Source organism: Egretta garzetta, unplaced genomic scaffold (assembly GCF_000687185.1).
Source record: "Egretta garzetta isolate BGI_Z169 unplaced genomic scaffold, ASM68718v1 scaffold234, whole genome shotgun sequence".
NCBI lineage: Eukaryota > Metazoa > Chordata > Aves > Pelecaniformes > Ardeidae > Egretta > Egretta garzetta.
In genome coordinates this window covers 1422177-1436861 of record NW_009259528.1, presented here as the reverse complement: position 1 = coordinate 1436861, position 14685 = coordinate 1422177, and the positions used below count along the sequence as shown (strand labels likewise).

At 48.8% G+C, this 14685-nt stretch overlaps 1 protein-coding gene across 1 annotated transcript in view; it reads left to right on the top strand.

Annotated features, from left to right (window-relative positions):
• PCDH15 (protocadherin related 15) overlaps window positions 1–14685 on the top strand; it is a 326536-nt gene that overhangs the window by 261375 nt on the left and 50476 nt on the right. The window contains exons 23-24 of the mRNA XM_009637544.2: window positions 6814–6923; window positions 7666–7806. Coding sequence (XP_009635839.1) covers window positions 6814–6923; window positions 7666–7806 — 251 coding nt within the window. The remainder of the gene's footprint in view (window positions 1–6813; window positions 6924–7665; window positions 7807–14685) is intronic.

The window sequence follows — 14685 nt, the reverse complement described above, 5'->3', positions numbered from 1 at the left end:
CCTTGAAGCCCTGACCGGCCGCACTCAGCTCTGCCCGCAGCCTTCTCCTCTCCAGGCTGAACACCCCCAACTCTCCCAGCCTGGCCTCATACCTCTACTTACCACTGCTTCTCCCACCTTTCCCATAGTGGAATTTACATTCACATTTTATGAATAAAAGACATGAAAAAGAGTGAAATACCACTGGCAACATCTTTCTGATTCTCCAGTTTGGGGGCGGGAGGGGGGGCAGAGGGGAATTGTCAGTGTTCCCCTCAAACTGAAGCTAGAGGAATGATGCACAGGTTCCAACATGCATTTTTAATTTGCCTCACACGTCAATGGCAGCTTGGCTTGAGGAGCATATGTGTGATTTTGCCTTTGGAATGGATGTTTTGTGGTGGTGTTCTCCTGGTGCTTACTTAGTTTGTAATAAAAAGGAAGAAAGCACGCTGTAGCATGTGGTTATAAAAAATTAGGGAATTAAATGATTTCTACAGCAGATACCGAAGCGTGATTTGCCATTGAAAAATGAGTTGAGCGAGTGAGCAGATGATTGCAGTGTAGTAGCATGATCACCCTTTTTTCCAGCTTTCCTGGCTTTAGTAGTGCTATGTTGCATTTTATTAAAATCTTCTCCTTCTTTTTACCAAATGAAAAGGAAACTCTGTAATTTTATGGGGTTTTTTCCCAATGAAATATTACAGAGAAATGGAACTGGCTGCGCGTTGCCTGGTGACCCGTGCCGGGCCTCTGCCTTGCGGTGCTTGGTGCGGGTGAGGGCCAACGCTCTCAACACCGCCTTGCAGCTTGATGAAGGGTGGGACTAAGTCACCCTGGGAATGTGAATCTGGAACAGGAATAACTCACAAATGTCGTATTAAACCCTACCGGCTCCCGGCAGCATATTACGAGAGCGCAAAGCCGCGGCGTTATCCTCGGTCGTAGAGTTGACCCTACGGATACCTCTCCGTGTGGCCGATGCGTGTTTGTGAGGGTCCTGCAGTGCGCTTGATAGGATTTTATTTTTATTTTTACTTTTTTGCTTCTGTAGTAATCCTGACAGACATGTTTACGTCTTCACGTCCTTGGCATTAATTTAGGGAGATTGGTGGGATCACAGAAATGCATTACGCCTGATGACAGAGAGTTCGTGGGAATAAAAATCTGACATCTGATTTAAAAGATAATAGGTTCTGATGGGGGCTCACTGTAACGATGTCCAGGCTCCCTTGTCATCTGTTTTAGAGATAAATACCATGAAAAGGTCAGGATGTCTTGAACCAATTTGAGAATTGAGACAGGAAGTGAGGATGTTAAGTACAGTAAGGAATACGTGATCCTGTCCGGGACACTTTGAGGATAAACTGCTTGAAAAATACATCTAATTAAGAAGAAAATACTCTTCTCCAGAATAGAAGAATCACTGTCTCTGACAGTCACCCATACCAGAAACTGGAAAGTTGAGAAAATGATCAATTATTGCTCTAAAATGTGGCTGGGTCCTCCTTTCTCTGGGCAAGGAGAGGAAGCCAGGATAGTTTAAATGCATTGGTGAAAGGATTGAAAGAGCTGCCATTGTGTTTACTACTTCTTTTCTTTTTTTTTTTTTACTTTTTGTTTTGCTACGTCGGATAGAAACTTGTACACTTGGCTGCATGGCCAGGCCACTGCACGTGTTTCTGGTGGCAGAGCTACTTTAGTTTCCGTAGAACTTCACTGTTAGCTCACCTCTGGTTTAGACACTCCGGTCCTCTGTCTACACGTGACTTTTCTCCAGAAAAAGACATCAGTTTGGTTGTTTTTCATGACTTGCATAGCTTCTCTTCAACGCAAAGCAGCAGACAGACAAAAAGCCAAATGCAGTCGCTTCCCGTGAGGAGCCGGCGGAAAGGAGCTTGGGCAGGACTGGCTACGCCGCTCGGAAACGTGCGTCGGGTGGGCGAGGGTGGAAGGGCTTCAGGTGAAATGCCCCTGAGAGTTACAAGTAGCTAAGGCCAAAATACTTTAAGAAGCCATAATGTGAGAGAGGTAGGGAGCTTATGTTACCAGGAGAGGTCCAAATGACATTTTAATCAAGTAGAGCTAAGGATCTTAGCAATGTAATCAAACAAAAAATAAAATATTCAAGTTGTGAGGCATGCTTACGGACCTCCGTGAACTCAAATATAATTCACGGAATAGAGTTGACTGAAGTGCCTAATACAGAGTACATACACATCACACTCTTAAACCTCAGTACTAAACCAATTTTCCAATTTATTATTGGCTTTGCTGGTTTTAAATTTAATTTTTGACTAAATTTCGTATTCATGCTTCTGGAGATAGAAAAGTTTCATGGTGAATTTAAAGCTTATTGGATATCGGGCAAATTGAAAAACAGATGAGAGGCTGATGTGTTTAGCAAAGGGAAAAAGAAGCAGAGGGGAAGAGAGAAAAAGCTGAAATTTCACTTTGGACTTGAAAAATAGTTATGCCCTGCCATGTACCTGAGATGCATTCGGTCCCCATTTCCCCCCGAATCAAGATACAGCAAAGTAAGAGAGATTACTCTTTTACAATTTGTATCCTTTTCCAGTGTTTTTCTGTATAAATAATGACTATTTTAGTCCTGTTGTTGTTCTAGTTCGGGGTTGCTTTTTTTTTTTTTCCTGGGGGGCTGACACGTTGTGGCCTGGTTTCGTGCTGCAGCGGTAAGCGGTGCCACAGGGGCCTCAGAGAGACACGGGCAAATCTTCTTGGGGGCCAACCAGATCAGGAGAGTGGCTGGAAGGAGGGGACTCGTTACTGAACATCCCTTTTGTCAATTTTGAACTACTTGGTTCTTCCCGAGGCCATCGGATATTGATCTTACCTCGGCCGCTCCTCTTCACGCTTTGCCGCCCCTGCGCCCTCTTTTCCCACCGTGGCTCCCCAGGAGGGGTTTGGGCAAGCTGGGGGGCTTCGTGCTGAGGCCCCAGGGCTCCCGCAGGGGTTTTGTTGCCCCCGTGGTGGTGGGGGCTCTCCCGCTGCCCATCCCGCCCTGGTTGCCAACCAGATACCACTTACTATTTCTGCAGCAACGTTGAGGTGGAGCTTGACCGACCAAAATTGCACGTTGCTGTGACGGTTACAGAAAAATAGCGTGTGAATGACCGACACCTGGAAAGGTATTTATTTTGTCATGGTCAGTAGATGGTTGTGCAAAGGAGAGTGTTGAGGAGGAAAGATTAAGGCCGTGGGTAGATGGAGTTGCGTGCGTTAATCGCCGTTTATCCCATTTCAGTTTGATTTATGGGGTGCAAGTGGGTTATCACGCTCGTGCATGTGACCGTAGGTGTGTGGATACCCATGTGTGCAAGGATTATGGGGGCAATGTTAGAAGTCACGTATTTGAGAATGCGTTTTGTTCAGAAACTCAGAAAGCAGCAGTTTCGCTCGCAATATTCCAAGTGTCAGCACTGGGCTGTGAGGCAGCGGCGCGCCGGCCCCCGGTGGGTGGCAGTGGCAGAAGGTCCCGTCAGGTAGTGACTGTGTTGGCAGCCTTTATCAGCCAGTAATGCAAAGTTACGGCGTAAAAATGCCCTTGCCTGTCCCCTACAATGCCTTCAAATAGCGTATCTACTGCTTACAAAACAAACCGAGAGCTCTGTTGTACATCTTAGTTGTTCAAAAATTGGGAAATAACACACTTATCCCTAAAGAAAGCTGCTTAGAGCTTGTGGTGCAGGATGAAGAACAGTCTATTGCCAGCTGAATTCCATAGCCCGTTGCTGGTTCGCTTCTCCACGGGTCAGCAAAACCTTCTTGGGGGAGACCAGGCGCGTGGTTTCGTTCAGCTGATGCGTTGCTCCTGATGAACCTGATCACCCCAGTTACACCAGGGAAATGAAATCAATACCGTGACCGTGGCAGTTTTCTGTCCGCTCCCTCTGTAGCCCCTCAGAGCAAACGCAACGGCCGCTTGCTAATTGATATTGATTCGTCAAGGCGCTGAGTTCAGCCCTGTCGGGGGGGAAGCTATAAGGCCCTTTCCATTAAACTGGAGGCGTGCTTCCGATGGAATGGGGGGGTTGTGTATGCACATGGGGGGTGTTTGGATTACATGCCTCCAGAAGAAAAGGAAAACAATGTAATATAGAATGCCACATAAAAAGGATCTTTATTTTCCTCGCTGGCCCGCGTCTCTGACCTCATCAAGAGCGTTACAGCGTGAAAGGCTTTCAGCTTTCACAGCCTTTTTTCCCCCATCTCCAAGATTAACCTGTGCGTTTGTAAAATGCGCGTTAATAAGCATTTTATCGCACTCGTTTTGCAGTTTAATAAATCAGGTAGCAATGATGGATTTTATTTCTACTGCTGACGCGAGGCAGCAGGTTGGGAAGCCAGAGCGATCGGCTCTGCGCACCTGCATTTGAGCAAAAGCGGATTTACCGTCATCTTCTCCTGCGGGGAAAAATGTGAGGTCAGCATTGTGGTGCAGGTTTAGTTTAGGTGACCCAGGGTGGCTCTGGAACAGCAGCTTCTCCCCAGTGTTTGAACAGTGGAGGGCCTAGGAATGCTCAGGAGAGCTGATGCCTCGCCATGCTACGTGAGATATAGCATTTTAATTTGGGAGTGCCCTATGGGCCGCGGGTGTGGTTTGCTTTTGGCATCTCTGGAAACATTCAAGACCAGGTTGGATGGGGCTCTGAGCAGCCTGATCTAGTTAGCGGTGTCCCTGCTCCTGCGGGGGGGTTGGACTAGATGACCTCTAGGGGTCCCTTCCAACCCAAAACATTCTATGATTCTATGATCTTTTTGGCAGGTGGTGTAATTGATTAAGCTGAGAGCAAGACCGCGGGAAGAGCAGGAGCACGGTAGCCCTTAGGGCGGGCAAGGGAGCAGCAGGGGATGGAGGGTCAGCCTGGACAGCAGCTCCAGGCAGGAGGCAGACGTACCGGCTGAGCTCCGGGCCAGCGCTCGCGGAGGCAGACGGCAGGTCCTGCAGAAGGCCCCGAAGCGTGACGGCCGGTTACATGGCCTCCAGGGCAAGAGGTCCTCTAACAGGCGTTGCCATCCAAACTACCCAGGTCTCCTTCTTCTTCTTCTTCTTCTGCTTCCTCTTCTTCTTCTTCTTGCCTTTTTTCCCTATTTCTTCCTTCTTTCTTATTTTTTCCCCGTTTCTCCTTCCGTTTCTCCTTCCGTTTCTCCTTCCGTTTCTCCTTCCGTTTCTCCTTCCGTTTCTCCTTCCGTTTCTCCTTCCGTTTCTCCTTCCGTTTCTCCTTCCGTTTCTCCTTCCGTTTCTTCCTGTTTTTTTTCCCTGGGTTTTTTTCTTCCTTTTTTTTAACAACAATGAATAATTTACCTGCTGACATTTTTTTTTAACTTAATTCCCTGTGTTCAGCATCATTATCTAGAACTTCTTCTAGGATCTTTGAACCAATATTCATGCCAAAGAAAATGTTTGCAAGACAGAGGTCAAGGGCAGATTATTGGTCTCTTGGTGTGTGATGGCAAAGGTGTGGATTCCATAGGATTGCAGCCTGGGGTTCCAGCTTTCTGCCCTTAGAATGGGAAAATGTGGCATGGGGTGGAGTATTTGGAGGGTGAAAGAGGGAAGTCATCAAATATTCTCTGAAACGAAAGCAGGTGTAGATTCTGTCCGGAATTTTGAAGCTCAGTGCAAAACTGAAAAACTCCTTAAAGTCTACTGTTACTTTGGAGCCTATCTCAACAGATCCTCATCTGTCTTTTATTTTGGTATATACTGTATGAGTGTCCTATTTAAGAATGGAAAACACCTGGGTAATGCGAGTTTTAATAAAGAAGCATCTGCATTTATGGATGAGTGCAAAAATTTCCTTTCAAATTTGTTTGTTCACTACCTGAATAGTTTCTAGCATGAATTTGGCCTTTCCTTGCTGTGATGAGAAGCTGAGCAGTTGATTTGAGATTACCTCAAGAGTCTCACTTCTTGCTGAAATTGTTTAGATTGTTGTTTTAAATACATGCGCACAGACTCTTTGTTCATGCTGAACTAGTTACAGTTTCCTTGAGGAGACGGCATCTCAAAATGTTCCCCATCACATTTCCTGAGGAGAGGACGTCTGGACAGTGGAGGAGAAAGAGGGAAGTCATTCCTTGCTGCGTCGCAGGAGGGAACTCGTTATTTATACATGATGAAGTGATGCTGAATATGAGATGCTCAGCTTTCCGTGTTTGCAGGGTATGGAGAACATGAGATACCGACGTGTTAGCATGTTTTCTTTTTCTTTACACGAATCGATGCTCAGTGAAGCCAAAACAATTTGGTGGTGTGTATGTACACTTGGCCTCCAGCTGATTTCCTGAAAAGCATCTTGGCTTTTAGTACCGAAATGGATTGGCAGGCAAATTTTTGGATCTTTCTGAAGAGTAGAAATGGCAGTGGAGGTGGCTCTGAAGGGCCTACTGTTTATATGATAGCGTTTGACCCAGGCATGAATTTTCCTGCGTACACTTCTGGTAGATTACCGAGTTTTCTTAGTAGGGCCGAATGTTATGGATGAGCTGTTGTGTGCTGAATTTTGCTTGCACTTTATCAGCCTGTGGTGGTTCTTGTGTTTCTACTCGTTATTCCCTGCTTTTCCGTTTCTCCTATCAAAGAGCCATTGTATCTTTGTATTGTCATCTCTTGTCAGGGAGACTTCATACTGGCTTTTTGCATTTGCAGAGGCGAAGGTTAAACCTTTGCCTTTTTCTTAGGGCTTTCTGTACTAACAGGTCCTCTCGCTTTGGCAGATGGATGACGCCGCTAACCCGAGGAATAAGTTTTGGTAATCTGCTGTTCTTCTAACTGGAAGATAACACAAATACTTCTGTTCAATTCTGCAGACCCCCGCCAGTGAGCGAAAGCGCACCGAAAGGAACTGTGGTCGCAGTTGTTACAGCGGCCGCCTTGAACCAGACAATTGTCTATTCCATCGTTTCGGGAAACGAAGAGGGTAAGCACTGATCTTTTGGTCTCAGTGGTTGTGCTGAGCCTGGGGCGTGCACCAGAACTCTTCAAGAAACAGGGGTTAGAAATAAAGCTGCTGAGGTGAAACCCCACCTCGTCTGTACAAGCCTTTAGAGATCAGCTGAAGATCAGATTAGTTAGTGGAATTAGAAATAAAAATTAAAATACAATGACATTTTCACTGATGTGAAAATTCACCTCGGTGCCACATGGTGTGAATCCGTGGCATACCGAAATAAGAATATAAATAGCTGTGATGGACTTGCGCCTCTTGCTTGGAAGTCTGTGGTAAGGGCCTATAGGCTTGGCAATGCCGTAGCCACAAGGATTAGATTAGAGCCTGGTACTTAAGCAAAGCGTTGTTCCCGCATTTGCATCTTGGGTGCTCTCCGTGATCCACCTTGAACTCTCTGAGCAAAATGACACGAAAGTATTCGGAGGGATGTGGCCAAACTCCCCGTCCCACCCTCCTTCCTGTGAGAGGGGCTGTTTGCCAGCGAGTCCTCCGCTGGTTGTTCCAGCGCCAGGTGACGTTCAGCTGCTGTGCTCCTTTGGAGGCAGCTTGAAAGAGGAGATACCTGGGCTTTCAGAGGCCCGAGGGAGGGGTGGGAATGGCCTTCTGAAGAAGGTCGGAGAATGGTGTCAGCAACCAAAACAGAAGCACTTGGGCATTAAATAAAAGTGTTTATGCGTCTTAGAAAGTTACTTCTGTTTTTGCTGGGTTTCAGATGTGTTTGCTATTAATAACAGAACAGGCGTGATCTCAGTTAAAAAGTCTCTGGATTATGAAAGTGTGAAAAGTTACGAGCTTCGAGTTCAAGCAGACTCCTTACAAGTGGTGCGATCCAACCTGCGTGTCCCTTCCAAAAGTAAGTTTAAAAATCCTTGGTTTTCAAGCTCTTTCTGCTGTACATCTGTATTGATATTTTTTGAGGGTGTTGGTAACTGCACTCTCGCTAGCGGCCGCGTTATCAAGAATATGACGGTGATGACGGTACAGGAGCAGCGGAGCGCGTTTGTGGCTCGCTCCGCTTGCCTTCCGTGCACGGAGCTGCTCAGTCTTGAGCTGGATCCTCCCAAGTCATGTGGAAGGCCGATGGCATCCTGGCCTGTATCAGAACTAGCGTGACCAGCAGGAGTAGGGAAGTGATCATGCCCCTGTACTCGGTGCTGGTGAGGCCGCCCCTCGAATACTGTGTTCAGTTTTGGGCCCCTCACTACAAGAAAGAGGAGCGGCTGAGGGAACTGGGGTTAGTCTGGAGAAGAGGAGGCTGAGGGGAGCCCTGATCGCCCTCTACAATTGCCTGAGAGGAGGCTGTAGGGAGGGGGGGGTCGGCCTCTTCTCCCTTGTAACGGGCGATGTGACGAGGGGGAATGGTTTGAAGCTGCGCCAGGGCAGGTTTAGGTTGGACATTAGGAAAAACTTCTTCACCGAAAGGGTTGTCAGGCTCTGGAATGGGCTGCCCAGGGAGGTGGTAGAGTCCCCATCCCTGGGGGGATTTAAAAGAAAGAAGGGTAGATGAGGTGCTTGGGGACAGGGTTTAGTGGTGGGATGGCAGGGTTAGGTTAAGGGTTGGACTCGATGATCTCAAGGGTCTCTTCCAACCAAAGTGATTCTATGATGTTACACAGCAGTAGGTCTGGCTGGTGCTGACAGAAGTCATGTTTATATATAAAACTATGTTTATGGTTGATGTTAAGTTGATGGCTTGAACTGAACGTTTTTAGTGTAATTAGGGCTTTTTGTGGTGGAATGTCACTTTTCCGTAACTACCTTACACAGTGGTGTAGGTGTACCAAGTAGCGAGTTCCTCCCCCCTGGGCTGGTAATCACACAGCAAATGGGGCGAGGCTACCGAGGGGAATGGGGACACACACAGCAAGGGTGATGGGGAGCAAAAGGCTCCTTCAGCGCGCCCAAGGAGCTCGTCGCAGCCCTGACCGAGAGCGAAGCGGAGGCGAGGACCCGTCGTGACAAGGCCAGGAAGGTTCTGTGCAGCATCTCTAGGCGGGAAGGAGTTTGTCTGCAAACTGGTTTGCTTGGGCTCTGTCTCACGGCGAGGGTTTTCTTTTTCCCTTTAATGCTTTACTTTTTCTCATAAAAGTAATTCGAAAGCTCTTTTGATGAACTTTACCATCCTCCCTGTAAGGAATAGGGCTGGGAAGCTGGGCTGTCAAACATCTGGCTCCCTTGATGTCCCCCCCCATCCTATACAACTTCCTATTTAAGTTGCAGTTGGGCCCTAATAAAAACATAAAAACCCCAAACTTTGTACCAACAGGTGTTTTGGTACACGTCTGTATGCAGACTGTGATTGTTGTCTCCGTTTTTTTCCCTGTATTTTTGGTCTCTGCGAGTCTCAGTTTTGCCCTGCCCTGGCTAAGGAGCATCACGGATGGGATGAAAATGAGCCCGGGGCGGTGGACTGTTGCGCTGCGAAAGGGCAGCGAGGAGCTGAGCGTTTGCTTAAAGGCAATGAAAATAGGACCTTCTTTCGTTTCAAATCGAAGGCGAGATCCTTGCGCGTCGTTTGTCCTGCCGCCACAGTTACTCCGGTGTGAGCCGTGGGCCGGGTCTGTCGCAGGTGGCTGCAGCTTTTTTCTCCTCTGTGCTTCCACCAGTGTTAATCACAGAGCAAATCTTTAGCACTGGACAAAAGCAGGCTCATCCTGACCACAAACACCTCCGTGAGCTAACAGGTGGAGGGGAAAACTTCAGCCTTTTTCATTTCTAAACGCCTGCTGCTGGAGCATCGCCTTGCGCTCGCCCACGGGTGAGCCGAGGGACCCCCCGGAGGCCAGGGGGCCTGCTGTTTATTGATCTGTCTGTAAAACTCATTCAAAAAAGGACATCGCGTTGGTATTTTGAAACCACGAAATACAAATGGGGTTCAGATTTACTTCAGACTTCAGTTTTAGACAGATAAGCGCTATTTAGTTCTTTGTCAAGCCAGGGAGGCGCCATAACCAAAATGCCAGTGCCAGACTGTTCCTAAACGCCGCTGAGATTTGGGCACTTATCGAAGTCTGTACTTAATAAAACCTTCTTACCCTTTTTGGAAGCTTCCAGTAATACAACGAGCAATTTCAGTTCGAGTGCCTCTTGTGAAGCATTACTGGCAGCGCGACAGTGTAGGGATATTGCTGCCACGGACTTTGTTTTGATCTCCGTTAAGAGCTAAGAGATAATTAAGAGAGAATCCATCGCCCCCGTGTCCAGGCACACAGAGCACTGGGCAAATCAGGACTCGGAGCACAGGGTGACCCCTTTTCCTCCCTTGCGGCAGGGAGAAGCGAGCCCTCTCAGCTTTTTGGCTGCTCTGGGCCCTTTGGCTGGCGCGTTGGCAGGCAGAGAGCCAAAGTGCCACCCCGTTATTGTCAAAGTTGTTCCATGCCAGAGTCTGTCCCACACGTCAGGTTGTGATCCCCAGAGTCAGCAGTCTGGGGGTTACAAAGGAAAAGGCCCCCCCTCAGCTATCCGGGCTGATGCTGCTGTCCTTTTTCTAGAATTGGGCTGCTAATTATTGTCCTGACGGACACAATAACCGCTGTGACTTTGGGGAACCCATCTCCAGTTTATTCAGTGCCAGTTTGGTGCATATGTGTAAGAGCAGTGTGTGTGGATTAGAGATCAAAACTCGGGTTTTTCAGGACAGCAATTTAAACAGGGTGCAAGCCTGTTTCTCCTGCACGAAGATGGTACTGTCGAACCTGCTGGTGATATGGTACCTCATGGAAATTTGCTTGCAGATTTTTAAAGTTCTTAAAGATACTCAACTTAATGGGCTTCAGTGTTTGGGAACATGCCATGAAACGGGGTGATAGACTCTAGCCTGAGACATTGCGGCGGGGGGGAGTTAAAATACATTCATCGGGCTCTCCAGTACTACCCATGTAACCAGTGGGAGGTTTTTGGAAACGGAGCATGTGTTCTCCTGGATATTTCCTCCTCCTCAGGACAGAACTGAGCGCGTGTGTGGTGCAAGGTGCAGGGGTTATTCAGGGCCGGGGAGCTGGGTTGCAGTGCCAGCGCTGTGAGATCCTGCGTGCTGCTGGAGCCGCCGGCGGTGATGCTCCGTGCCGGCTGACTGCCTCCCTTTGCGCCTGGGAGAGCTCCGGTTACAGCTGTATTCTGCGAAACGCAGCCAGACCGTACGCAGGGCGGCGCCGAGGCTTCTGTGCGGCATCCGGCTCCTCTCCGGGCTTTCTCTGACACGGATGAACGGGGCGGGAGTCAGCAGGTCCCGGTGGAGCTCTTTGGGAGACCCGACGAGTCAGGGCGGCGGGGGCCTCTCATCCCTCTTCCGACCCCATGGTCTGCACCAGAGCAGTTCGCCCAACTGGGCAGCAGTTTTAAAAGGGGGGATGGCGAAATTACTTTGTTCAGGGATACTTGATCATGACTGGAGTTGGAATTTGGTCCGATTTAATGGAAGACCTGCGCTTGCTGTATGTGTTTGGATATCCATGAGTATGCAGCATGGAGCAGGTTTTGAATGCGCTGTGCTGGGTGGAGAGCTGAAGACTTTGGTAGATGTCTATTTTTAAAATACAAGTATCTGGCTAACCAAATCACTTCTGTCTTTGTAACGGAGATCCCTTGACCTCTAGGTTTGATTCCTACGTTTGTATGATGTCTGTCTTTCCATTTTCTCGGGACCTTTTTCTTTCTTGATGAGTTTTAATCAGGTTAAACACTGCTTCAGCGTTTTGGGGCACTGAATTGATGAACCTCAGTGGAAGGAGATGAGACAGGATTAATGCACCACCGTGGGCTCTGGTGACGTTGAAATGATGAACCACTTTGGAGACAGGTGACTTTGAGTGCACTTCTCTAGAATTATGTGACGTTGAAGTAATACACCGCTCCGGCACGTGGTGGCAATGGATTGCTGCCAGTACCAGTACTAGTTACCACTGAATCGGTGAACCGTTCTGGAATTTGTTGGTGGTGAATGGATTGCCTCCTGTGGACCTGGAACGATGAGCCCTTCTGGAGCTAGATACCACAGTGCTGATGAACTGCTCAGCCACCCAACAGTGTGGAATTTCACAAAACTCAGAAGCCAGGTACCAAATTGGTTTTAACTGTGTGCTGTTATAGAAGATAATTATGTAGGAGTTTGAGTTTTCATCTGTGCAGTGGCAAAGCGGACGATACTGCATTAAGTGTAACTAAGCAAGTCGTTCGGCGATGGTGCCAACCGATAGCGTGGTAATAACTGAATAAATAAACGAGGAGAGAAAGTAAAGTGAGACGTCGTTTGCAGTATGAGAACGAAATTGGTGACTTAAACTGGGATTTTAAAATACGGTGCTAAGTCATGCAAAATCACACTCCTACGCTCAGCAGAATCCTTGAATGACTTACTTCAACCGAAACCTTGTATACGAAGTCGCGCTGCGTTTTCACTTCATCTGAATGGAAGAAGAGTTAGGTTTTCTGACGACAGTGAATTTAAGAGGTTGGAATTGCGGCTTGAGGAATCAGCAGCTGGTAGTGCTGAGCCCTGAAAGGCCTTCAGTATTAATGGACTTCTCCAGTTCAGTGAAATTCAGCACCCTGGGTTTTTTTCTCTCTGCTCTTTGCTTCATAGATGATCTATCACAGTAGACAGCAGTCTGGTAGTATACTGTAGGTCAAGTTAGGATTGTGGCTATTTGCTTCCAAACAGGAGCTTTTGGTTCTCCCTCAATAGGTAATGTGAGGACGTGTTCCGCAACTGGAAGGCGCTACTCTGTCGTCTGTCACAGAGCAAGCAGCTCCTTCCTCCCAGAAAGAGTTGGGAGTGAGTGAGCTGAAGGGAATGTATCCATCCAATTAATCATTTACTAAACCAGAAACGCTTCTCGAACAAGAACAGGAGAAACAACTCCTGGAGAGAGTCCAGAGGAGGGCAACAAGGATGATGGGGGGACTGGAGCATCTCCCCTACGAGGAAAGGCTGAGGGAGCTGGGCTTGGTCAGCCTGGAGAAGAGAAGGCTGAGAGGGGACCTCATCAACACCTACAAATATCTCAAGGGTGGGGGTCACCAGGACGGAGCCAGACTCTTCCCAGTGGCGCCCAGCGCCAGGACACAAACTGAAGCACAAGAGGTTTCAGTTGAACGGGAGGAAGAACTTGTTGACTGTGAGGGTGCCCGAGCCCTGGCCCAGGCTGCCCAGGGGGGCTGTGGAGTCTCCTTCTCTGGAGATCTTCAACCCCCACCTGGATGCTGTCCTGTGCCCCCTGCTCTGGGTGAGCCTGCTTGGGCAGGGGGGTGGCACTGGGTGAGCTCCCAAGGGCCCTGCCAACCCTTGCAATGCTGGGATTCTGGGATTCTGTGACACTCAACACCCAGCTGGCCCCATCCCAGTGTTCGGAGAGCATTGGTTTGGTTCAGCCTGATTTCTGGGGAGAATCTGCAGAATTAGCACTACTTAGGTAAGCAGTGGTACAGGAAAAGAGTTTTCAACAAGCATGTTTGGGAAAAACGTCTGGAAACACTGGCAGGCAGTAGTTCTGACCAGCTCCCTGGAGCTTCTGGTGGCGTTGCTGTGTTCTATGTTAGCCACGCGTGATTCACACGTTTTATGCGTTTCAGAGGATCTCAGGTTTCCTTTAGGGCAGCTTGCAGGGTGTTTGCACTCTCCTTAAGCAAATCCCAGAAGCTGAAGGGTCCCAATGCCTCCTCATCCCATCTCGGGAGCGACGGCTTGGCTGGAGCAGCGCGTGCAATAGGTTTGGTTCTTACAAAGCTGAAGACAGCTCGCAAGCAGCTGCGGTTCTGTGCGCTCTGTGCGCCATGGCTCATCTTAGGGGGGTCTGGAAGAGAGGAGGCAACTGGGACACGGAGACCTGGCAGGAGGACGTGGTGCAGAAACCTCCCTTGCGGTGCGTTTGTCCGGGCGGCTGAGCTGACCTTCGTGACTGTTGAACTAATTGCTGTGAAAAATCCAGGCAACATATGTGTCTTAGCAATAAAAACGTGCGGTAAAGCTAAAGAAACTGTTTGCTTATCAAATACTGTCGGCACGCTTCGTGTGCAGGGAAGCGCTTCCCTTGCAGCTGGAGGCGGCCGTTGCTGCACGCCGGCCGTTGTCTTCGCTTCTCCCGTTGGCCACCTCGGAATTCCCGTGCTGCTTCGTCCATGGAAAGGTCCTTTCTTCTTTCACTGGGCCAGCTATTTAGGTAGCTCGGTCACAGTGATAGGAATTATACTGGGATTGCATGAGGTGTCACAAACACCACCACAAAGGAGTAAATTCTGGTTTCAGCACCTGGTAATCCATGAAAAAAGAATATAATTGGAGCTGGATTCTGGATCTAGAATACCAAAGAAGCGAGGTTTTGCATCCATGGGGATGCAAAATTACCTCTCCGGAAGGTGGGTGTAAATACTGGTGTCCTTTGGTGCTCACTGCCCTGCCTGCCAGGGTGTCAGCACCTAACAGTGCCCATTACTTGGCGGATGCTGTTGCCTCCCTTCAGGTACCAGAAGAGAGGGCTAGAGCCACACACAAGCAATGTTTAGAACAAGCATTAGCAATTTTGGAGTATGAAGGGAAAAAAAGAGCCTAATGCCAGCATCTGAGCTGGGCTCTGTACGAGCGTGCTGGGGCGGGGTGGCCTTCTCCATCTGGCCGGGCGCTGGGGGTGCAGGAGCACCGTGCCCCGTGTCTCTGGGCACCAGAGCCCCGCGTGCAGGGGATTCCTGCCCAAACCCAGCAGAGCGGCTGGGGAAATCCCCCCGGCGCGGGGTCCGG